The 27,007-nt window shown below is 43.1% G+C and overlaps 1 protein-coding gene across 1 annotated transcript; it reads left to right on the plus strand.

The window, feature by feature from the left end:
• Positions 1-1,070: 1,070 nt before the first annotated feature.
• On the plus strand, positions 1,071-25,727 carry fam131ab (family with sequence similarity 131 member Ab; the record flags this gene model as incomplete). Its single annotated transcript, XM_083985828.1, has 6 exons — positions 1,071-1,101; positions 5,158-5,297; positions 13,406-13,499; positions 14,284-14,466; positions 21,793-21,924; positions 25,003-25,727. The coding sequence occupies 6 exons, from the start codon at positions 1,071-1,073 to the stop codon at positions 25,725-25,727; spliced, it is 1,305 nt and encodes a 434-aa protein (XP_083841954.1).
• Positions 25,728-27,007: the final 1,280 nt, after the last annotated feature.

Here is a 27,007-nt window from a genome sequence, read left to right on the forward strand (position 1 = left end):
GATTTATGGATGAGGGGGAAACGCAATCCCTGAGTTGACAACTTGCTCCTCTTGCGCTGGCACCACTAACCCCGCCCTCACACCCCCCCCCCCCCCCCCCCCCCCCACACTTCCCCCATGTCGGGGCTGGCATGTAAGGTGACACCAGCCAATCACGTCTCCTTCCGCTTCTACCTAGCACAGACAAACGGCACAAGGAGGCGGAAACCCGTTCCGGAGGGGGGCGGGGCCGGGTGGGGTGGGGTGGGGGGGCTGTACATATATATCTAAGCGGTGAAGCGTGGGATTTCTGTATCAACGTGTCACCCCCTCTGGTCGGTGGTTCACTTCACCGCATACACGCACATGCAAGCAAGAGCGCATCACGCGGGGGGAACCGGAGATCCGTGATCCGTGGAGGTGGCAGTGGTGGTGGTCGGTGCTTGTGCAGCTTTGTGTGACTTTGACCGGGGCTAAAGGGACCGAGAGGAGAGGGAACCCCCGCGGGAGCCTGCAGCAGCAGCAGTAGACCCCCCCTCTACACCCACCAACCCACCCCTCAACACAACACAACAGCTCAGGCCGGGACCGAGACTCATGGTGCCGCTCGACGTGGAGCTGTCCGTCCGCTGTGGTGCTGAACCTGAACCTGAGCCTGAACCGCAGGACTCGACCCTGCAACCGGTGACGTAGAACCGAGACTCAACTAAAAGTAAAAAATAAATAAATAAAAAGATAGATAGATAAATAAATAAAAAACAAACACTTTTATTTATTTATTTATGCATTTACATACATACATATATAGGCTACATATATGGATTTGAAGCAAGTCAACGCGGAGCAGAAGTGATGATGGCTGGACTCCCCCCCCCCGCCCTCGGCGTCACTCCGGAGGTCTGAGCTCGCTCGCTCGCGCCGGAACCCAGCGGAGCCTCCGTAGATGAGGAGGAGAGTGACAGAGGCTTTCGATCAGTGAGGTACGCTGGTCGTTTCTCTTAACACAAGGGGAGAGATTGTATAGGGCAGGAAACATTATTTTGTTGATAGATTGCTTCCAGTGTAAAGAGGCTCTACATGCAGCTGAGACAATGGGCTGTATCAGCTCCAAATCGCCAGTTGGTAAGAGTTGTTTTTAATCTGCTCTTATTAAATAAAGCACGCGGGGAAGGAAGCCTGGTTCTGTTTTCACTCTTTTTTTCTTTCTTTCTTTTTTTTTTTTTTTTATTTTTTTTTTTACGCATTTTGTTTTGCTGCAGCCTTTCACGGGTGCAGAGGCTTTATGGGAGAAATGTGGGTGCTTGTGGTGCACAGCATGCTGTGACACATGACAGCGCTGCTGCTGCTGCTGAGTCATATGCATAATGCGAATAAGGAGCCTAATACATCTAACAACCTCATCTTAGATGTGCGATCTCTTTGAACAAGTCTCAGTCTCTGCTAGTAGAGGTTACATGGTGTAGCCCTATATGTACGCATGCAGGAGGTAGGGAGGGAGGGGGTAGCGTTTTAGTGGTGGTGGTGGTGAGGGGCTGGTATCTGCAGCCTAAACATCGCGATGCTGCGAGAGTTGCAAGAAGGTTTTTTGGTGAGCACGCCAGGCTGAGACGGAGAGGGAAGGCAGAGGCGCTCGCTCTTGACACCGCTGAGGGATGCGCTGCTGCTGCTGCTTTTGATAAACGGCCGTTTTTGTTTAGCGTGTGTGTGTGTTTGTGTGTGTTTGTGTGTGTGAGGAGGAGACACATCCGGACACGATGGTTCTGACCGCGCTGACCCAGTTTAGTTGCAAGGTAGGACACGTTTCTGCTCCTTTTACGCACGCAGGACATGATCATAACAATAAAACCCTCGGCTTATACATCACTGCTTATTTCTGAGGAATCTCCTCTTGGCGTTAAAGTGAAAATACACGGGAGGCGTGCACGTTTTGAAAGGGACTCTGGGCTCACACATGCAGCAGCAAGCAGCAGCAAGCAGCAGCAGCTTGTTGCCAAGAGACGAGCTTCCTGTTGCCACCGCATCCACACTGGCTCTCACGGTTGTTTACACCTCGGCCGTGTAGTGCGTCTACGTGTCTGTGTCTCCCATCAGGCTTGATGTCGCTCCTCTGTGGATGCTCTAGAAAGACCACGACCTCTGACGCGTATGTTGCCCCCCCCAACCACCACCACCAACACCACAATATAGCCTTCATCAGTCAGACCTGCCCCACATCCATCCATCCATCCATCCATCCATCCCTCCATCCAACTTCGACCTTCCACTCTGATCCATCCGTCACATCCACGCACACAGAACAGATCCGCCGCTCCGCCTCTAATTGGTTGTGTAATCTGTCGCCTCAGTCACTTGATGATTATGGCGCCTCCTTGTCCCCGTCTCCTTGTCTCGGAGAGCTGCGTAAAAGCCCCGTGGTCCCACGAAGCCACCGGCACCAGCACCACAGGCGTGCACGCCCCTGCGCGTTTTTGTCATACATATATATACAGTAGGTTAATCGCAGCCACCTGTTTGACTCGCATCTTTTAGCCTGTGTGTGTGTATATATATATATGTGTGTGTGTGTGTGTGTGTGTGTTTGTGTGTTTGTGGGAGACACGTCGCCGCCGCTGCTGCTGGTCTTGACCTATTTGTGTTGATTCGCTCATAAAGTCTCACAGAGAAGAGATGCGCGGCAGGCAGAGGTCTCTCCATCTGCAGTTTCCACGACAACGGCAGCTACACAGATAGAAGGTGTGTGTGTGTGTGAGAGAGAGAGAGAGAGAGAGAGAGAGACCTGAGTAAAATAGGCTAAATAAATAAATAAAAATAACAGAAAATGACGGCGATTGCCGTTGTCTCCGAGGGAAAGAAGGAGAAGAAGGAGGAGGAGGCGCTGCAGAGATCACAGGCATGCAGGAGGAGGAGGTGGAGGAGCTGGAGGGGGGGAGGGGGGGGGTATTGGAGATTCATTAAGATAAAAAGACGTGGAACAAATGAAAAGATCAGCTACAGATGGAGGATGAGCTGCCACAAGTTGCAGCAAGAACAAACGCACCCAGAATGCACCAGTGTTTTATTTGTCCCTTTCTTTCCAGCAGTGACATTTCAGTTGTGTCTTTGCAATGACTCTGGGGTCAATGCAGCATAAAACCCCCACATATGCAACACTGACTATAAGTGCTGATTAGTGCAAACAAACACCAGGCCTGTTTCTGTGCACAATCAGTGTCGCAGTGAGAAAACACACGAGGAGGCGACAGGCGTGTGAAACATGAGCGTTTTCTGACAATGAAAAAGTTGCTGCCTTGTCACAATTTACATAAATAAATACATAAATAAATGAAAAGCAAACTCAGACTGGGCTCAAGTGACTGTCACATCATTCTCATCAATCCACGTGTGCATCCCTCTCACCCTCACCCCTCACAATACTTTTCATTCATTGATAAGGATGCCCCAGATTCAGCAAACACAGAGCATCCCCCCCACCCTCGAGGGGTATAGCCACCTGATCTCATCACACCCAATTAAATGGCAACATATTGAATTCTGCTGGTGGGCAACTTGAGCTCGGCGCGCTAAACGGCAGGTCTTTGACCCGGAGGAGGTGTTGATATTGGGCTCAGTATTTGAGCCGGGTGCCGGACAGTTGTTCTTTTCACCGACAGTAACTAGAAACGCTTCCCCCTGCAGCGGAGCGGAGGGCTGGAAAGAGGAGCCTGGCTCTGACATTTAGAGGGGCCCGCCTCTTAATCTGTTTTTTTGTTTTGTTTTGTTTGCAAATCTGATTTTGAAAAGAGTCGCTTCAGCCTCTCTTTTATGTGTGACTGGACTGGAGCTGTCCAGGGTGCTGAAATCTGCTGTATAGGTGTGTTTGATGGTGCCAGGCACACACACACACACACACACACACACACACACACACACACACACACACACACACACACACACACACACACACACACACACACACACACACACCACCTGCAGACGGTTTCTAAGCACCTCTGGTCCTCTGTGGTCCAGGAGGCTGTTCGGGGTCACGACGATAGCAGCTGTTAGAAAGGTTAAACTCACATAATCCATACCTGTATGCCATTAAAGTGACGTTTAGCGACCAGGAGGTTACTCAGTGACATTTGTGGCGCTGCTGGGTTGTTGTTGTTGTAGAAGCTGTTTCTGGTTCATGGTGAGAAATTTGTATTAGCTGGACAACATGTGGAGGGGTAGATAACGTGACAGTGTGGGAGCCTATATCTACAACTGATGCCATCTCAGGCGTGTCCCTTATTCTGTGCTTTTTATTATGTTTTTATAGTAACCGCTTACCTCTCCTCCTCTGACAAAGCAGAACCAACTTCATAAAATATCAAACAGGCTTGGACTGCAGCCAGAGCCTTACCTGCATGACATGGCATGGCTTTAAAGTGCATGGATAAACACCCTCCCCCCTCCTCTCCCCTTCCTACACCCCCCTATGTTATCTCACTACAAGTAATCTCTACAGAGTTTGCTGCAACAAAAAGGTTCCTGTTAAGGCCGAGCCCGAACACTTTGACTTGTACCATACATAATAGAAATAAAGGATGGGTGCTCCAGAAGTAAACCCTTTGAAAGTGCATGCATGGTACAAGCCCAAAGAGCTTTTTTCTTATATTTTTTATTTTAGTTCCACAGCACCTTCAGTGAAAGCCTAACTACATCCTGAGGGTGCTGTAAAAACTATTTAAAATGTATATGAAATCTTCAAACACTTTCCTTTGAAATACATTTGAGTTTTGTTTGTTAATTTTTTTTCTTCCAATTAAATACTTTGAATCTCTCTTTTCAACCCCCCTCGGCCCCGTTGTTTGCGGGCTACGATGCATCTCTTATCAGAAAACCGTCTGGTTTGTTTATTTTTCGGGGGAAACTGCAGTGAGATATAGGCAACCTTACATTCCCTTTATGGTCATCGCCCCTCAGTGGCTGCCCTGGAAACCCCCTATGGAGGCATGGGTTGGCATGGTGATTGCAACTATAACTCATAGTTGTAGTGATCGAAACACACGTATTATGAACAACAGCGTTTTTGCCGTTGTTGTCATAATAGTGAATTAGTTACATTAAAAAAAAAAAAATATGGATCGATAATGTGGTTTCGGAGCTTTGTGCTTTGTTATTTTCTTCTTCACGTGGCTCTCTTCCTCCTGACAGTGGCGGTTGACGGTTCGTTGCGCGTGGACTGGAGCGCGGCAAGCTCCCTGTCTGACCTCGCGCTTTTGGGAAGCACGCGGACCTGCTTGGCGCGCAGACTGATTCTGACAGCACCTTTGGGCGTACTGGACTTCCGCGAGGTGCTCCCTCTCTTCATTTTTCTCATTTTTTTTTTTTTTTTTTTTTTAACTCTCTTGCCGTCTCTTCAGAAATCTAGTATGGTTTTGTAACATAGTCTAGTTTAGTTAACAGCCTGGTTTAACTGACGTAGCCTAGCGCTACAGTCAGGTGTTCTGTCGATTTCTGCTGCTTTGTCGGAAATTGCTACCGCCACATAAACCGATAGGTCTGTCTCTATCGATTCAAGCCACCCTATCAAAAAATGCTACTTGGTTTTCTACCTTTGTATATCGAATGAAGGCATAAAGTAAGTGTTTTCTTCTCTCATGTGTCTAATGTACAAAAAGTGTAATGACATTTATTTCAGGGGTAGCATATTTTGATAGTCCAATCAAATAATGCTCCCTCTACTCTATGCATTCATGTAAGACTACTGATACATCTTTGAAAGGCTAAAAGCAAATAGAATAAGGAAGGACATTTTTCACGTTGATGATGACGTGAACATGTTGCTAAAGGCTAGAAAATTAACGTAACACGTGCAAATAAAAAATAAATAAATAGATAAATAAATAAACATGTGCAAAAGTGCTTACAGTAGTACATGTCATATTATCGACAATTATTCAGAATTTGCAGACTGTTAACAACTGCGTGGACTGACGAGCTGCAACACACGGTTTCAAAAAAATATGGGCGTGGAAATGAAACTTGAAAAATCGCCTCTGCGCATGTGCAAAACCACAACGTAGCAGTTCTTGAAAAGTAGCAGAAATCGACAGCACACCGGCCCAAGGCATAAGTGAACTAAGCATCTGCTTAGGGCCCCGTGACCACTAGGGGGCCCCAAAGAGCAATTGACCTTTTTTTTTAAAAAAACTATAGTGACTTCGTAGCTTCTGTCGATCCCTGGAGAAATCCTGCATAACTACAAAAACCCTTAATTGTTGCAAAGCATTGTCTATTGGCTTATTTTGTTACTTTTAGTTGTACATGCTTTCCATCTCTGACAACTGGAGGAAAAAAGAAACAGAAAAACAAAAAGATAAATAAATAATAATAAAATATAGGAAGGACACTCTTCAGAAAGGCACCTAATTTATAAATAACATTTGCTTTATCAGCCTGTAGTAACAAGATTAGTTTAAACATAGATGGCGACTAACATAACACTTGGGGAGATATATTTCTCTGAAATTTATAATGCTTGTGTTCTTGCTTGCACTCAAATAAAATATGAAACTCGTTACCAAGACGGTTATTGTCACAAAGGTTACAAAACCTCTGACTTCTATGTGGGCCTTTATACCTTTCAATGACTTTTGGTATTCTAGTGTTATTCACTCTAAAATTGCAGATGGCCTGTCTGTACTTTGGGTTTGGACACAGTAGAGGTACCTTTCTAATTTGAACTCTTGTTTAAGCTCTATATAAATGTCACATGACATGACGTCATGCTACCAAGTTCACTTTGCAGGAACCGATCTTTTAGTCTCTGCTCAGCAGTTAGCTCCAGCCAGTGTTGATACATTTTTTGAGAGAGCCAAAGATACCACAAATCGCAGTCATTCAATATCTGTAGAATCCATGGTGACACAAATACACCTGAGTTATACAGGTTATGTAGACAGTTGTACATTATTTTATTCAATTTACTTTATTTACCTAGCATCCCACTTGGTACTATCACTTTGAATATGAAGTGTAAGTCGACCCCAGGCTGCACTTTTAGCTGGATTTATTTCAGATTAAAAACCAAAGATTAGGTTGAAAAGATGCCAGGCTAGAATGATGAAGTTTGTTGCAGGTGTGTAAATGAATAAATAAGATTTCGCTTTTAGGGCCCCATGGAGGCTTGGGCTGACCCTGGCGCTAATTTACAGTCTATTTTATCTGATGTAGCCCCACCCACTGTATTATTTCTATGTTATCGTCACTTATAACATTAAAACATTGTTAAGTAACCATATGAACATGTTTTATAATGGACAGCGATGATTCAAATGAAGTAAATGAAAAACACATTAAAGGGATAGCTCAACATTTTGGCATTTTGGTATTTGATGAGTTAGATGAAGGACAGGGAACCTGTACCATTCACATCCATTGTGTTCGCTGAGCAGCTCGCATCTCTGCTCCGCGGATCTTAAAACAACATGCACCGATAATTAAAGGTAATGAACCAACTGCTATGACTATAGGCATTATGGCAATAGGCGAATTTGTCAAAATGTTGAACCATCCCTTTAAATTAAATGTTAAGCCTTCAGGCATTGTTTAAAAGAACAGATTGTTGTTTCAGATTAATTAGCCTGGATGCTAATGTATTGCTAGCTTTGCCATCACTTCGCTGGACTTTGAAACCATTATTTGAAATATGGTAGGGCAATTTCTGATAATATGGGATTTGTGAACTGTGACACAATTCCAATAAAACACAGTATACAACAACAACATACTGTTTGAAAAAGAATAACTAACTTGTTCGGACAGGTGTTGTTTTTCAGGGGGGTCGAAATTTAGAATAACACACCTGGGATCAGGCTGAATACAGTATAGTGTTTGTTTGGGTTTTTTCTACACTGTAAAAATCTGTGATAAAAAGACCATACATTTTTTGTAGTATAACACAAACGGCAACACAAACTTTGGTTCAGTGGCGACTTCAGGCAGAGAGACGACTGCATCTGAGCCAAAGGAGCGCCTTTTAAAATATATTTATTTGATCAGTTATTGGTGAAAAAATGGCCGATACCAATTACAGTATGGTGAAATTGCCGATATCAGCTGATATCATCGGACATGCTGATAATCGGTCTATCCCTGTTGTTTTTGGGACCTTTTAAGATACACTAAGTACAGTTAGTAGCAAACCACATCAGAATTGCCGACTGTATTAATTAAATGTTAGATACAGTAGGGTTGTATAGTATATTTAAAGCCCCCCAGGTAGCTGTAATATGATCCATTTAGTAAATAAACTAACTTAGCAACCCCCTACAATAGATTCTAAATATAATTTTGAGTAGTAGTTTGTAAAATAATTGTTAGATAATTTTGTTTTATCTGCCATATGTGGCCACACAAGCGATAAAAAGACATTTATATTGTGCCTAAGTGTTTAAATCAGCCTGCACTATTATGTTTTACCCACAAAAGTCAGTCCCAGTTAGCTAATTTGTGAAAAAAAAAGTTCTTAGGTATTGGTTTTTCTTGTAATATGAATTATGGGATGTTCTGCATACATCACCTCACGTGATTTTAGCCAGGCTACGAGCAGCCCAGTGCACCACAACCTAGGTGGGCACCTAGCAGATACGGCTAATCAAAGCTGACAGTCTGAAATGTAATGCGCCATGTGAAGCAGAAAATTATTTTCTCAACCCTTCCTGGTTTAATAATTACCTTATTAATCAAGCCATCCAAGTCTTTAATGTGTGTTTCAACTCTGAGTTCTCTCTCCATTTTAGTTTTCATTAGTGTTAACCAGTTGGTCTCTAATTATTTGCAAGTCATTCAGCATAATTAGCAATTCATTTTTAATTTAGGATTTTTAATGAATGGAATCTCATGTGATACAGAGTGTAATGTAATGCTGCTCGCCTTTGGACAAAATGTAAAATGAAAGTTCTTCCTGAGAGGTGCGGTCAGTGAGACTTAACTGTTGTTGGCCGGATCAACTCCAGCTACCTTAAATATTTAATACAAGTCAAAAGCCTGCAGACACAGTTTCCTTTTCTGCTGGATTCTGGCCTGTTAAAGGCAGATTTAGGTGGATTAACAGGCTCGAACAGGCTCCAGTGACTTTTTGGTTGTCGGTTTAGCTTTGTCAGTGGGAGAATAATTTCAAAGACCTTGTGTTGTCTTTTTCTTTAATCACAGCTGTAAAGAACATTTTCTTTTATGGGGCTGTGTTGTGCTGCAAACCATTTAATTCTGCTGCATATCACCTGCACTGTATTATATATATATTATATGCAGAATCCCTGGACCTTAAGGCAAAGTACTGGCTGTGCTTTTTTAAGGCAATGGGATGCTTATAATTGTCTCAGATGATGATGATGATGATGGTAATGAGGATGATGAATCCACCTTGCCTCTTTTTATCCATCCATCAGGCGCACCATCTGGGTGTGAATCTGATGTGTCGCAGTGAGCCAGCGAGGTGACGATTAGCGGCGCCTAAGTGATCCATTATGAAATGCAGCCTCTCGGTCCTCACGGAGCGGGCCGGCTGTTATTGAATACTGGCCGTGGTGGTGAGAGACAGGTTTGGCTGGACTGCTGATCTTATCACATCTCTTTTAAAGAGGAGGAGTTGTCGAATGCTTTGCACTTCAAGTACCCCTCCCCTGCCCCCCTTCCCTCTCTACCTCAGATGTTTTACAATGCAACAAGTGAGATTGAATTCGGCTGCAGTGATGCAAAGAGCCCCATCTCTGACGTAGTCTCGTCTACATCGAGTGCACGTGCAAGAGTCATCATTCATCTGGCTGTTGTGGTGGCCGTCGGGTTTGTGTTTTGAGTGCGTGACATCATCAGTGATTGAAGCGTGCAAGCCTGCCTGGAGGCATTGTTACATGGCGACCGGTTGCCATAGAAATGTTCCCATTGTGGAAAAAAGTTGAGATAGAGAGAGATAGAGAGAGAGAGAGGGAGGGATGCAGAAACGTGGCGTGTCAGAGAAGGAGAAGGATGTTCAGGTTATTTTCCACCAGGGAAAGCAGATATCACGCCGATCTGTTCCACTGAAACCATTCATTTGGTTTGGTATAATGAAGTCCATGTAAATGTGTGTGTCTGTGTGTGTTTGTTTGACAGGAAACTGAAAGAGCAATCCAATCAACAGGCGAAACGCGTCTGTGATGTTGTGTTTTGCGTCTGAGCTGACGTTTGATAAATAAGAAAAAGGAGATTTGACTCAATCAGCCAGTAAAATGGATTTAGTTAGTTTAGTTTTTTCTGCTCTGATGTAACGTTAATTAGAACAATAAACACAAATGCGTCTTGGCGATCAAGGACATGAGCTGTTGTGCTAATGCAACACAAAAAGAAAGAAGTGTTTGCTGGGGAACAAACATAAGTCATATAACTAACGCTGTGCAAAATGTAGTTGCCCTGATATTTCAGGCTTTAACCCAGTGTTTTTCAACCTTGGGGTCGGGACCCAACGTGGGGTCACCTGAAATTCAAAAGGGGTCGCCTGAAATGTCTAGTAATTACAAAAAAAAAAATAAATAATAATAATTATTCTTTTTAAAATTGTGATTAAAAACACCACACACAATTTTAAACAACTGTATTCTATACTTTCACTTTTGCGAATATAAATCCAGTTCAAATAAAATGCAGCCTATAAAAATATGAGCTGGTGCATCTTCATTGACAGTCGCCAGAAATTTATGATGTAAAAATGGGGTCACAAGCCAAAAAAGGTTGAACGGCTTTAACCTATAGATGATGAAATCTGGCTTATCAAAGTAAAAGTCTCCAGATAATGATCTAGATTTTTGTTTAAAGTGGATATCATTATATTCATTGAGGTTTTGATGTTGTTGTTGTTTATTTCACTTCAAATCTGCATTGTGATTTTGAATAGAGCGTCTAACCTGAAACACACACACCCAAAATCCTTGAAATCTTTGAAGTATACTGGATTCAAGGTGATGCAGACGGTGAGACACCAGTCACCTGCTGTCAGCCTGCAGCCTGTCTGCTCTGCGCTCCTAACAGGTGCATCGTGTTGACGAATCTGTTGTGTTTTCTGTTTTTTTTTCTTCCCTCCTCTGCGTTGTCTCCAGGCCACGTTTTATCAGCCGCACTCACTCACTGATGGAGACAACGGTTAACCAATGATTTAAAAGCCAAACGTGAACCTGAGCTGCATCAACAACAGCCTCTCCACTGTCTGCGTTCACCAGACCATGAAGATTTACGGCCTCTTGGCGTTACGTATGTGTGTGTTGTGTGTGTGTGTTTGTGCAGGGCCAGATAGATCAATGTGAGTATGGTAGTTTAAGATATCCAGCTTGATCTGTGTTGTTTATTATGTCCATGCGCTGTGTGTGTGTGATGTAAAAGATGTGGCACAGTCTGACGGTCTGCTCTGAGCACCGCTCATGTCTTCGCTCTGCTGTTCAGTAGGGCAGTGGGAGACCGGAGGGGGGAGGGGAGGAGGGAGGGGGCTGAACGAAGGAGCCGAGTCGGCAGAGTGCAGCAGCAGTGCTGTTAAATGAAGCTGTGCGGCGCATTGATGCTCAAGTGCTGGTTACTAAAAGCTCATGTTGATTCATACCTACTATTTTGTGGTGCCAAACTCCAGAAATTATGCGATTTTTTATTTTATTTTTTTTGCCTGAATAGAAATGTCTCTAAAATCATCACTGGGTGTGTGGAAACAAAAAAAACGCCTCACATCTGACGTTTAATTAAAACAATAAGGCCACAAACAATATATCATTGGAACACTACTCGAGGGTATATGTCACATCTCCAGCAGATTATCCTCCCTCTGATCTGTGAGCTGCTCTGCGGCACAAGAGGATTATCACGCCTCGCGGCAGCAGCCGCTGATGCCATCGTAAGCCCGGGATCCCCCCACTCCGTTCCTCACAGATAATTTACTTGTTTGTTTGTTTTATTTGCCTTGGGTTTTGTTGGCTGTTAAAACATGACGTGACAGAACGAGGGCAGAGCGACGAGCTGACTTCGCTGCAGTCATCCTCCTCCGAAAAACTAAAGCAGGTTGAAACTCACTGCACGCAATCTGTACCTGTTGAGATGCAGGCGCTGGTTGTCAGATCGCTCAGTCAGCCATGTGTGTTGTTGTTGACCCATATTGAGTAACAACAGGGCAGCGTCGGCTCTGCATGTGGCCTTTTACTGTTGACGTGTCCGTTTCCCACGTGAGCACAGGTGGGGCTATAAAAAGGGGGTTAGTAGACAAAGGGACCTGTCAACACCTGATACTCCCTCTGTGGTTTGACTTTACAGTGTCGACAGATTTGACGGACAGACACTAAGGGAGGAGGAGGAGGAGGGAGAGGGGGAGGGAGGTCCATCTTCAGCTGACTGTCTGATTCTGTTTGGCAAGGAAATTACCCATCAGGCCATGCAGGCACAGACAGAATGTGATTATCACTCTCTGCTGTAATTAATTCAATGTTTGCAGTAAAATATCCTAATGACCACATCTGGCTGCAGAGGTTCAATATGCTGTGTGCACATGATGTGTAAATATATATACGCATTATGCAACTAACGGAAAACCAAAGATAAGTACACTGCAGCTGTAATTACAGCAAAATACTCTGAGCTGTAGTTTGGAGGTTTCAGCTCAGTTAACTGACAAATGATTAGTCTGCTAATTATGGCTAATGTAACAAACCACTCCTACACCTAACATGTGGCTACAACTAGCATCTAGTTTTGCTGCTTTTGTTTTTTTTTAAATAGTTGTTTCCATGCTTCTTATGTAACGGAGGTCCGTGGTTATAACCACAGTCATGAGGTACCAGTGAGGAGAAGTGACGGTGTGTGGTGGTTAGCGGTACTGAAGTTAAACTCACTCGCCCATAAAACAAAAAAAAAACATGCAACCCCACTTGCCAAGTGGTCTTGGGGAAACGGTTTGCATCGTTACCTGTGGTGCGGGAGACTTGGGTTCGAAACTCACTCAGGGCAGGCCAGACAACATCGGTCACACTTAGAAAAATAGTTTATGAATCAAATGTTAGGTCGAGATTGTTTGCGACCTTTTAAGATGCTACATAGCTACGTTCTTAGATTACACGATTTACAAGCAGTGACATATTTTAGTGCAGTTCTGTGCATGCATGCACATGAATGCACGTGTGTGATGTTGTGGCAGCTTTTGACTTATTAAAACATAAATCAATGTGCAAAGAGAAAAACCTTCAGTTTTCTTGAGGCCTTGAAGTACACTGCAGTAGCTGAAGTAGGCTTCTCGTGAGTTTCTGTCGCCCGTCAAAAGACAACGCTGGGTTTTCCAGTGACTCATAGCAGGACGTGTTCAGACTGAGGCTGTGCTCTCATTCATGCTGAGCTCAGCTAACAAACCTGTTTTCCTGAGAGTCACACTGTGTTTTTTTTCCTCTTGTCATTGCAGGTGAATGTTGATGACACCATTGAAATGTTACCAAAATCAAGAAGAGCTCTTACCATTCAAGAGATTGCTGCGTTAGCGCGATCCTCCCTGCATGGTGAGTACAACATTTGCACTGAGACCACAGATTTTTGACCCCCCTCCCCTCCCTCTGAAGTATGCATATACAGGTGCATCTCAATAAATTAGAATATAATGGAAAAATCCATTTCAGTTGTTCAAGTCAAACAGCCCCAACCTAGTATTGGGTGCATATAGGTGGACATACTTTTCAGAAGGCCAACATTTCCATATTAGAAATTTAAATTAACCTTTTGTAATATTCAAATTTTTGGAGATGCTTAATTTGAGTTCTTCATTAAATGTAAGCCATAATCATTACAGTTAAAAGAAATTGAAAAAATAAAGAATTGAAATTTTTCATTCTGTGTTTAATGGATCTATAGAATGTATTAGTTTCACTTTAACCCTTTAAGTCAAGAAACAGGCCAGAAATAACGGTCAATTTCATAGTAATGTCATGTTTTTCATAAAGGCAAAAGATTACACATGCTTTTCATGCTTTGAGTTTTTTGGGAAACAATTTTTCTCCACCAAGTCCTTGCAACTGACTGTTATTTCTGGACAATTTCTACGCAATCAATTGTTATTTCTTGGCTATATTTCTCAACATTACTGTGAAATTGACCGTTATTTCTCGGCTATTTCTAGACATTATCACGTAATCAATGACCTGTAAATTAAAGGGTTACCAGTTTTACTTTTTGAATTGAATTACTGACATAAATAAACTTTTCCGTGATATTCTAATTTATTGAGATGCACCTGTATATTACAAGGTAATATGCTGTAGCCTGACTGCTTATGTTTTTGCCTTGTAGGAATCTCCCAGGTAGTGAAGGACCATGTGACGAAGCCCACAGCGATGGCTCAGGGCAGAGTGGCCCACCTGATAGAGTGGAAAGGCTGGTGTAAGCCCATAGACACTCCGGCGGCCCTCGAATCAGACTTCAACTCTTACTCTGACCTCACCGAGGGAGAACAGGAGGCACGCTTCGCTGCTGGTAAGACTTCTGTTGACTGTGCGTGGGATTTTGTTTGTTACATAAATATTAAAACACCCCGCTGTGCTACGTGTTTGTTGTATTTGCACGGGCCAGTTGACAACACACAACACACACCGACGAGATGACTCACACACACCTAGGGGCAAGAGAGAGAGCTTCTGAAAAATGTGTGAATTAACGATGAAAGATCACAGACGGGATCCTAATTACACGGAAAACCATCACAACAAAAAGCTCAACATGTTTTTTTGTTTTTTTTGTTTTTAAAAAGGAGCAGATGAATATTTTGTGCTGTTGTTGTATTGGTATGTTGGTGTCTGTAGTTTGTTCTGTTTGGTTGCTGTGGTCTGGTGTGAAATAAACAATAAACAATATTTATCTGGTCATTAATTCCAGTCAGTAACAATCAAGATGTTGAAAGTATTGAGATAATTAAAAGGGAAACTCTTCCCAGCAAGTGTTTGACAGACATGGATGTGCTGAATTAAGCTTCAAACGAGTTCAGTTTTTCCACATTACTGTAACATCATATTAACACAACGGTGGGAATCGTTTTGAACTGATGTCAGAAAAAAACTAACAAAAAAACCCCCAACTTGGATTCTGGTTGCAAGCAAAAACTCACATTATTAGCCCATTTAAAGCTGCTTTTAATGTGGACTTTGATATCTTATATAATTAAAGATGTAAACGTACAGACTGTAGAAAGCTCCGGCCATTCTAATCAGATTGGGCAGATGCAGAAGAGAGGCTCACATATCCTTTTATTCATTAGTGTGGGTTGAGCTCAAAACCAGCTGATTTGTACATTTCCCATAATACAGATCCACATCTTAGAAACTCCACTGCTGTGACGTCATTAGGGTTCATTTCTCAGACTCTAGACCGGTCATCATCAACCTTTTTACAACCAAAGAGCTCGGCCAAAAAGAAAGTCAATAAGTCCAACATTAAAATGAATGACACCAAGAATGCATTGTAATAGCATTAAACTAGAATTTCACAATAAATCACACTTACAATTCTAACTAAACAACTAATTTAATTCTAGTTTGTTAATATAAGATAAAAAAAGTTCACGTTTACAGTGAACAAATCATTTTAAGTCCCATTATTAACTTTTCAGCTGAACTGAAGAGTGTTAAAGTTGCAAATTGTGATCACATTTACCATTTTTACAAAACAACTGTGATATAAACAACAACAAAATTCTCAAACCAGTAAATTGAACTGGTCGGGTGAAAACTTTGTTGTTTTGTTTTTCATAGTATTTGAGTCAATGACTGAAAACAGCGCCACTCCCTCATTGTGGTGGAAGGTGGAACTGCAGCTTCAATGACAGATAGAAAGACCCATATCTCTTTACGTTCTTTTACAGCTACAAAAACATCTACATATACTTGCGGTGCACATTTCTTCGAATGTGGACTAGTTTTTCTTTGTTGGGAGAAAAAAAAAGTCCATCCAACACCTTCAGGAGTCTCTTCTACCTTTCAAGGTGCACGTCAGAAAACTTTTGACAAACACTTCTTTGTCAAAATCAAAATCAAGTAGCGCCCACTCTGCACCTGGCTAACTTGTCCCGTCCACCTTGATACCAGGTGTCAATCGTCAACTTCTTATTCTGCAGCTTTTCAGCCACATTTCTCCTCTGCTCGTCTATCTCTTCCATCTTTCTCTCCCTCACTTCATCTCCTACTTTTCTCCCATTACTTTCCTGCCCAGATCCATTTCCTCCTCCTCCACCTCCTCTCCCTCATTCACATTGTCCCTTCTTTTAATATTCCTCTCCGCCCGTCTCTTTATCTCCCCCTTTTTATTCACTCTTTTTCACCCCCGTCCGTCCGTCCTGCCCGCCCGCTCTCCCTCCGTTCTCTCGCTCGCTCCCTGCAATGCAGACTCTCAAGGTTAATTTGCACAGTAAGGTTTTGCTCCTGGCTAGTGCCACCATGACTGAGCGATTTTCCTCTGTGCCTACTCTGTTCTCCTTCCCCCTTTTTTTTCCTCTCTCCGTCCGTCCTCTCTTTTATCTTACTATTTCCATGACTGCTCTTCTTTTAAGATCCATTTCAATGCTCTTTGGCTATGTGCGGCTTTAATGATGATTCGAACAAGCCAATTTATGAAAATGACAAAGTTCAAAGTACCCCAAAATTATCCGTCAAGTTTCTTTTTTTTTTTTTAAATCAGGCATTTCATTATTCTTTAAATAGGTTTCACTGCTCTTCCTCTATATATATTCTATTTAAATTTAAAACAGTTTGAACCTGCTCATTCATGTTATACATGATACACTTGTACTTTAAATGGGACAAATCCTGGGGAAGTTATTGCTGCACGTTACACTTCTCCTTGTCTCATCAGCTTACATCATCATCATCGCCACCGTGCACCCGCCCCATCAGGGAACTGCCACTTGTGCTGACTCCTTTTTATTTTTGTCATCCGTCTCCTTGTAACCCCGGTGACGGTGTTCCTGTGGGTGACTGGACACAACCGCGTGAATGTCAGCGAGCGCGTTAGCACATCAAGCGAGTGTGTTCGGAGGTGTGAAGTGAAGCTTTTGGTGTGTATATACAATCTGGTTACAGTAGAACACGCCACTATGTGTGTGTGTGTAGGGATGCATCCTGAGAATTGGAAGTTGCAGTTTGTAGTCGTCCTATTGACAGACTGACACACGTGCACATAGTTTTGTAACACTGCAGTGACTCTGTTCTGCATGAACCTGGCTGCCTGCCTTGACCAACACGCAGAGGAGCTTATGTCACCATGTGTCTGTGAGTGTGTATGTGTGTGTGTGTGTGTGTGTGTGCGTGCGTGCGTGCGTGTGTGTGTGTGTGTGTTAAGAGACCAGCCCAAGTCACGTTTACACTTTCCCAGCAGCAAACAAACCTGTTGGGAAATAAAAAGCAGGAAATCAACACAGACAGTACCGCGAACGGCATCATCTCTAAAGCACTTGTCAGATGTCTCATAACTATGTTTAATTTGAAAAGTGAGTTACTCATCAGGATCAATCTGCAGAAAATCATCACTCAACGTTGCAGTTCCTCTCAAAAAATAGAGTAAATATAGAACTTAAATTCATCAAGATGACAAGAAACACAACTAGAGTTTGATGCTTATGTCTGGTGGACAAGGTGATGCAACACATTTGTCGTGTAAACCCTAAAACTACATTATTACATTACTACACAACTACATTATTTTGTTTCCATCAAAATGCACTGACTCAACTGGACAGAAATAAATATGAAGGACCGCTTTAACATGATGCTGTGTATAAACGTCCAACCATTGTAAACCAAAGTGTTGTCATTTTGTTCATATTCATTAGTAGTTTATGGATTATTAGTATGTTTGTTAAAGATACATGTTTGATTGACAGTTAATTCATAGACAACTGTGCTGTGTATTGATAAACCCATGGTGCTGTCCGTGGTGCTTAAGTCACAGACCGATTCATACAAACTCTCACCTGACATATAAACTGTCTCTAAATCAAATATGAAGTTCTCTCAGGACATTTTCAGAGACATATTGTACCAATGTCCAGAGTGACCTTGGTTTCCTGCAGCAGTGAAGCAGCTGTTATCAGAGTTAAATGCTGCTTCAGTGACCTCTGACAGCGTGACGTCCCTAAAATCTCATATATTAGAATTATAAACACTGTTTCTCTCCTCTCTCTCTCTCTCGCCTGATTGAGTTGCATGTGCTGCAGTAACTGAACGTGGGATGACAGTCATCTTCTCTGTGCGTAGCTGCCGAAACTCGTGTTTTACCAATAGCCTGGTCGTGACGCATTCAGGGAACATCAGTACATTTTAAACAACCTCTTGTCCCTCTAAACTGCACGAGTCTCTATTTGCGCTTCAGTGTGTGTGAGTGAGTCACCACTTACTTCTAAACAACTGAATATTTATGAGAAAAATATATAAAATCTCACACTTTTTGGGGCGTTGTTTAGCTCAGTTTGTAGAGCAGGTGTTCCATATACAGAGGCTATAGTCCTCGCTGCAGCCCTGTATCGAATCCCAACTTGGGTGGCCCTTTGCTGCATGCCATTTTCCCTCTCTCTGCCTCCCCATTTCCCGTCTCTCTCCACTTACGGTAATTATGAATTAAAGGCAAAACTGGCCAAAAATATACTAAATCAAAAAAAAATCTCACATGTTTTACTTTAAATTGACATAAAAAATTGTTTAAACTACGCCTGTCAATCAAGCTAACCATAACTAACTGCAAATTAATTGCACGTTTTTATTTGTTTAAAATGTACCTTACAGGGAGATTTTTCAAATGTTTGATAATAGGCCAATACTCTACTTTATGTATATTTAACTTAACCAAAATAACATGACAAATGTCCAGAAAACCTCAAAGATCTCACTGCATTCAAATAAAAACATTTCAGCTCAGTCAAAGTGGAAACCTGACTGCAGCTGATTTGTTTCCAGGCCCAAAGGTCAGTATAAAAGAATATGTACTAGTATGTTTTACTCATATTTAGTATTTTATGACTGGTATTACGTAAACCAGGTTCCCTCCCACATGTTGCTATCTCTTTATCCCAATTTATTGTAAAGGATTTATGTGTGGATGTGGGTCAGGGACATAGAACAAGCACATACAGTATGCAGGTGAAAGCCTCTCTTTCTTACTGAATAAAAATAAATAAATAAATAAAGATAGAGTAGAAGCTTTCAAAGGAGAACTTGAAGAGAAGCATTTTTCCAGAAGATGTGCCAGTGTCTGCGAGGAGAGTTCAGGGCCCCGGCTATACAGTGGAAGATGAATGAGAGCATCGATCTCTCTCTGTGGGAGACAACACATGAATACTGAGCAACAGAGTCAGAGAGAGAGAGGAGGGGAGGACAGGGAGGGAGAGCCAGAGAGATAGAAATCAAAATGAAAAGTGAGGGACAAGGCTGAAAGATCGCTCGGCAGAAGAAAAGAGAACGGCAGCAGGAGCAGAAAGAGGGGGGAGAGGAGGAGGGAGGGAGAGAGGGAGGTGAGTCGATAGAGCGTTTTATTGAGAGGTGGAAGAGTGGAAGAAAAGGCAGAGAGAAAGAGAGGGTTTAGAGAGAGAGAGAGGATGAATAGAGAGGAATACAAAACAGATGGATCCAGAGGAAAGAGGAGGCAAGCAGGGAGACTCTGATTGGTCCGACGCTGATGATAATTGGAGGCGATTGGTCGCTTGGACCTTGTGGCTCACTGGTTCTGGCACATGCTGAGTCACCTCAACCAAACAATACAGACAGTCCATGATGTCCTCTCCCTGTGTGTGTGTGTGTGTGTGTGTGTGGTCATAAGTTAAAGAGGAGCTTCAAATCCCAGGTCTGACATTAATTTGCTATTGTTTACAGGATTATTGCTCCAATATGGATGAATTTTAGAGCCGCAGAAAAAAAAGCACCTGCAGTGTTTTGTTTTTTTTCTAGGTTTTTTATATTCACACACAGACCCATAGATGAGCTTCGCAAATAAACCTCAAGTACTGTCTGGAGCCTTTATCCACCTCAGCTGCTACAGGAGCAGGTTTATTTTAGACTTTCATCCCCTAAATTCTTCCTGTTTCCCTGTTCTGGGTTAATTTGGCCTCCTCTGTTGGTTTATGATGATCTATTATGGGTGAAATTCAACACTTCCTGCAGTTTTGTTTTTTATTTTCAAATTAAAACTAATTTTATTCCGGCTTTTATTAGTAGGCTTTTAGCTTTTTGTGCACCAGCATGTCTGTTTGGGAGGAAAAAAAAGAAAGAAAATACAATCTGATAGTAGCCGGGTGGTGAGAAGTGTATCGATCGGCTGTGCTGATGGAATTGTTGCTCCAGAAATGTGCATCATGCTGAACTCACCATGTGAGCCATTAGGCTGCAGGTAATCCCACACCACTCAGTGATTCTTTCTTTCTTTTTTTTCCTTTTTTTCCCGACCTGCCCTTTATTGACGATCTGTTCTTTTAGTTTTATTTATTTTTTTATCCATTTGCACAGAAGTTACGGTAAGACATAACATGATAAAAGAAAGGAGCAGCAAGAGAGAGAGAGGAGGGAAACCATTCATTTCAACCAGTCATTAAACATGAAGGCTACATAAAGAAATACAACATCAAATTAAAAACACTGAACAGAGGAAAATAATAATGATAAAAAAAATTTAAAAATAAATAATAATAATAATAATAAATGAAGACCGAAGTTTGAATTCTTTAAATGTGATAGTCACAGGAACGAGGTCAAAGGCTCAACAAGCGCCATATTAGTTTACAATAACCTGCAACAGATAATTATTTCTTTGTTTATTTTATAATTTATTTCACAAAAAGTTCTGCAGGTGCCACAGGTACTGGGCTGTTGCTAAGCAACACAAAAACATTTCACCGACCCTGCACACGAGCTTCCTTCTTTGTCAAGTGTTTGCTCACTGAAGCATCTTCTGCTTCCCTCCACGTTCCTCTTCTGACGACCAAACATCATTTCATTAATTGGGTAACACTTTATAACAAGTACACACTATTAAGCATTAGTTATTATTTATAACACATGAATACTCATTAGTATGTAGTTTATAAACACAGTTAAAAATGTTTTACTCATCATTGATAAGCACTAACTGTATTTATAAACTACATACTAATGAGTATTCATGCGTTAAATGAAGAATTCAGTATTTATTAATAAATGCTTAACTAATGCTTAATAGTGTGTACTTATTATAAAGTGTTACCCATTCAAATGTTGTTTTTTTTGGAAATACATTTGTCTTTGCAGAGATTGATGATGTCTGTTGATGTGTTGTTAATTAACCACCTGTAAAGAAGGAGTGATACATGGGAGTTACCTCTGGTTTAATCAAACCACTTGTTTGGAACCAACGGTCGTATTTAAGTAATTAAAGATGGTGATGATGATGATGATGATGATGATGATGATGATGATGATGATGATGATGATGATGATGATGATGATGATGATGAGAGCTTCTACCTGAGTCCAGGTGTTTTTACAGGAAATAAACATTTATACCTACTCCAGGTGTTTTCCTGTGACGTAGCTACAGATGTTTGTCTGAGCTGCACAACGACAAACCGCCAAGACAGCCATCTTAAGAGCAGCACACACACGACGGCAGCCGAACAACACACACAAACACACACACAAACACGCTGCCAATCAAATAAACCCCACATGACACAACGGTTCTGTTCTGTGTTCTTGTTACCATGCCAACCGTGTGTACATGTGCAGCTTGTGTGTGTTTATTTACCTATACATATATATTTGTCTTTGTGTGTTTGTGTGTGTGTGTTTGAAGGTGTGGCGGAGCAGTTTGCCATCGCGGAGGCTAAGCTGAGAGCCTGGTCCTCTGTGGACGGCGACGAGTCCAACGATGACTCATATGACGAAGACTTTCTGCCTGCCAACGAGCCCACCACACAGAGCACAGGTACGCACATACACACACATAAACACACACACAATGAACCTCTATACCACAATAGCCGCTGTGACACTAAATCACATTTATTTCCTTCATATAGCGCCCTTCCTCTTTAATACCCCATCACACCTCCTCCTCCTCATCCATCTTCCTCCCTCCGTATCGCTCATTGTCCCAGTGCCCTAGTTTTCATCCTCTCCCGACATTTTTCTTTTTTTTTTTTTTTTGTTCCCCGGCGCAATTTGATATCCCTCCTGCAAGTTTAATATAATTTCCTTTGCTGCAGAGACAGTGTCTGTGTGAGGAGGGTGCGTGACGGGGTTATAAATACACACTGTGTTTGACCCTCTGTGTGTGTGTGTGTGTGTCTACCAGAAGCTTTCATTTTGTTCATCACCAATAAATCTGCGCATGCAGCGGCTAATAACATTCATAACACACAGTGGTGTCGCTGCTGCTGCATCTTTAAAAACCTCCATCGACGACGGCGGGCGTCTGCAGCAGAGACCGTTTAGTGAATGAAACACTGAGTTTCACATGAACCGGTGACATTAATCAACTCTGTGTGAAACCTGATCAGAGTCGACGCCGCTACACAACCTGATTCTTTACTCCGCTGTCACACAGATGTTGACCTTCAGCGCTGTTGTGGACACATAATCTAGAGAATGACAGTCAAAAGTCACAGAGCATATGTCATCATTTACATTTTGCAGCTGGGTATATGTTTTTCTTTTTTTTGCATTTTTCTTCTCATTGTATATATTCCTTATCTACAGTGTCATAGTTTTTCTTTGTATTGCCTGATTTCTTTTCCCTCATCTGCTTGTACTTTCCATTCCCTATTAGTTTATTAATTAATGCTGACTTTAAAAAAAAAAATCATTTCAATGGTAACGCGTTCAACAGCACAGTTGGTTAGTTACTAAATGCAATGCTTTGCAACAGTTTTTCTTACTTCAAAGTGATTTTTCTTTTCTTCCTCGAGTAATTAATAATTATACAGTATAACAGTACAGTTTTCAGTCAGCAGCAGAAAGTGGTCAGCTAAATGGGTTTGGCTCACAAAAATTGTGTGCAACAGCTATGTTTATATTAATTCACAGGTGAAAATTAACTTAATGTGGGGAGACAGTGGATGGAAGAAGCAAAATTTTATTGTGAGCTCCTGCAATACAGTTAACCATCAGTACAGAGGTGAGAGTTCAGAGTCACTGGAGTTCTCTCAGAACATGTGGACAGATGTTAGCTTTGTGCCACTTTTATTAAATGGTCATCTTAAAGAGGAACTATGCAAGACTTTTACCTTAAAGGTGCAATATGTAAGAATGTGGCCAAAAACAGTTACTGCAGTCAAATTCAAAACACAGCGATTTCATTTTTTCTCCCAGTCGTAGCAGCAGCTCAGTGGACCAGACTGGAGGCTGAAATGCCACTGACGCCGCCGTGACTGGGAGAGAGGGCTAGGTGGCGCACGTAAATTCAAAACATAAACATGATTTGCAGTCTGCAAAAAAAGATTTTTAATGTGAATACTCTGGCTGTACTATTGTTGTTGGTCAGTTCATCATGTTATATGAACATTATTCCTGAGTCTCTGTGACATATTAGGAGGTTGCTTTAGATTTCTTACATACTGTACCTAAGCTACATTTTTACCTTAATTAAACAGCTTGGGAGTAATTGTGATGGTTAAATAAATGACTTGTAACTTCTTAAGGGGGAGAATGGAGGCTCTCTGCCTTCCACCTAGCATCTCTTGGCTGAAAACCAACCTTGTAAGATCAGAGCCTCCGACCCGGCGTCCTGGCACCGCGACAGAAACATGCCCCATAATCTCTTGTTTATGAAAGATAAGACTACACAAATATGTCGTAACACATACTGTATGTGATTAATAACGTTATCCACCGCTTCATGTATTGATTTCTCGCCAGCTTCATTGAAAACAAATGCACATGGCCGGGAGGAGGGTTAGCAAAACAGTGAAGAAGAGACCAGACTTGCATAGTTCCTCTCTGATGGGACAGAAACCACAAAGTAATCATCATAAAAATGTTCTTAAAGGTATTCAGAAAAGTACATTGAATTTGAGCCCACTATGGATCTTTAAATTAGCGTAATAATAAGTTTATTTGAAAACAGGGACAGTGCACATTAATAACATCACTGTAAATGCGCCAGAATTAGCCAAGAGGCTATTTTAGATTTAGTAATTAGGGTAACTCATCTATCAGTTTGTAGCCCAAACTTTGTGCAAAATTCTATTTTCGAGTAAATCCGGGATGAAAGTGGGGTAATTTCTTTCGCATTGGATAATGCAGGCGCACAAATTATGTCACATTGCTCTTGTCCACCACCACGGACACAAACTCTCCTCCATCCGTACTACACTCTCTTCAGATCCCTGCGGTCCATCACTTAGCCACGCTAGCTAAATTAACGAGCTACAAAGTAGCAAGTCTACTCACTAACAGTTAGCTACGTTTACTAAAAACACTCGCACACACACCGAGCTCGGTCCCGCCCCAAACATTGAATATCCCGCCCGCTCGATTATGTCCAATCAAATTTGTTTTCCTTACTCAGGTAAACTAGTGCGGCAACTCATGGAAACTTGTGGAAGGAGGCGCGACAAACAGGACAAACAGCCTTTTCTGAACACCAGATGAGATTTAATCTGAGTGTGTTTTGATATTAGGTACAAGTCGGGTCTCGGTTGGTTCTGGACTCTGGAGCTTCGTTTCGTGATGTATCTTAAACACATTTGAGGCCTAACAAACATATTTAATAATAACATCCTGCCATGTGCTGTTGGACGTTTTTGCGCCACTGCTGCCAACTCTCAGTCGGTGGAGGAGCAGGAAGCTGTTGGCAGGTACATGTGTTAGACAAACCTGAGATACAAACACAACTGAGGCCCGATCATCAAAGTGTTGCTTTATGGGGCCGGCGGGTGGTAAAATCTCTCCACAGGTGATTTTAAATGAGTCAACAAACACTGACTGGAACGAGTTTTTTAGTGTTTTCACATTACGAACACCTGATGCTCACCTCACCGTCTGTGTCGTTGTCTCTCTCTAGATGTGCCGTCGTACCCTCCCTACCTGAAGGACCTGATCCACAGCCAGCTCTGCCAACATCTCGGCCTGCGAGGGCCTTGTTGCGATGGCGGCGGTGGCAGCGGTGGCGGAGGAGTAGGAGGAGGAGAGGGAGGTGGCAGCGGCAGCGGCGAGCCCTCCCCGACGGCGGGCTCTCCGGACACGCTGTGCTCCAGCCTGTGCAGCCTGGACGAGCACCACCCGCTGCTGCGCGACTTGGGCGGCAGCGGTAGCCATCGTGGCAACCACTCCCACAGCAACGCCGCCGAGCTCGCCGCCAAGATCCTGTCGGCGCTGCAGGGCGGGGAGGAGCTGCTGGCGCGGCTTCAGAGGGTGGGGCAGAGCGGGCTCGGCGGCGGCGGGGACTGCGTCTTCCACAGCCTGGGCGGAGGAGGAGGAGGCGGCGGCGGCGGCGGTGGAGGCGGTGGAATCGGAGGAGGGGGGCGCGGCATCAGGCCCTGCGGCGGCCAGGACTCTCCCTGCTACTCCATGTCGTACTCGGAGACGTACCTGTCGCCGGGCGAGGACGACGACGACGACACGCCCTGCAAGGACTACGAGAGCCCCGTGTGCCAGGTGGAGGCGCCCGACTACGACCCACGCAGGAGGGTCTCCGACGTGGCGTCCTCCGGGGTGGTGTCGCTGGACGAGGACGACGAAGAGGAGGAGGAAGAAGAGGAGAGGGCAGGAGCGCCGAGCAACCAATGACTCCTCCCTCCTTACCTCAGTGTTCGATTCCACTCATCACCTCGAGACAGACTTCTGCGCATGTGTGTTTTTTCTTCTTTTTTCCCCCACATCTGACTAAAATCATCCGTCTTTGCCTTACTCGCAGCATTTCGACCTCCCTCCTCCGCTTCCTCCGCTTCCTCCTCCTTCTCCTTCCTCTTCCTCCTTCTTCAATGTACCAACTCTTTTTTGTTTTTCTTTAAAGGCGTCCAAACAATCTTTTCTATCAGTGTGAGAGCAGGAGCGGTGGCGGTGGCGGTGGCTCCGTCCAACGACTTACTGTACCCGCGGCGGGTATGACGCTCTTAAGTTTTCAGCTCCGTCTCTACCTGTGAAAGACCTGTGACAGGAAACAAACAAAACAAACTAACAAACAAAAAAAAACAAAAAACTAAATGGACGCCGACACCTGGGGGCAGACAGAAAGACTGAGTCCAGAACTCTTGACTTAATCTTTGCATGTGTTTTTGCAAGTGCTGAAATCAATGGGGCTGACCCGGTCTTGAGCACGGTTTGTAATCTCAACTGTTCTGTATAACCCCCGCCCCCCCCCCCCCCCCCCCCCCCCTCCTCCCCTTCCTCCCCTTCCTCCCCTCTTCCCCTCGGGATCTCCCACAGGGGGGCAGGTTGACACTGCATCCTGGGACCTGCCCTTACCCGGCCCACCCCCTCCCCTCCCCCAAAAATCCCTCCCCTCCTTTGCAAGAGACAAAAAATAGCATCCATTTGAGGCATGGCTTGCTGAGTATGCCAAACTATTTAACCCTGTCACTACCAATTATGAGCAAATGCTGGAATGTCTTTCAAAAAGTGACAGGAACATAGTATGTATTTTAAAAATAACGACGTTTAAGAAAAAAAAAAAGAAAAAAAGAAAAAAGATTTGTCACAAACGATACGATAGAAATGATATGCTTTTAAATGTACTAGTTTTCTATCACTCCAACATGTTGTTGTTGTTGTTCACATTATTCCAAGCATCGTTATGACGGACGTGGGTCATAATGATGATCAACCAATAGCTACTGGGCTGGGGGGCGGGCGGGGGCGGGGCGGGGGGTTGTTCTCTGGATTCCTGCGAGGAAGACGCCAGAACTTTGGCTGTCTTTGAAGAAAAACAACACAACAAAACAACAATTGCAGCAACAGTGACGACAAACACAAACAGAATGTCCCTGAAGTGACCGTTCCTCGCTGAGGTTGAAATGAAAAGACAGAAAACCTTTTTTTTTTCTTTGGGTTTTTTTGTTTGTTGTTTT

This window comes from Trachurus trachurus, assembly GCF_905171665.1.
Source record: "Trachurus trachurus genome assembly, chromosome: 13".
Lineage (NCBI taxonomy): Eukaryota > Metazoa > Chordata > Actinopteri > Carangiformes > Carangidae > Trachurus > Trachurus trachurus.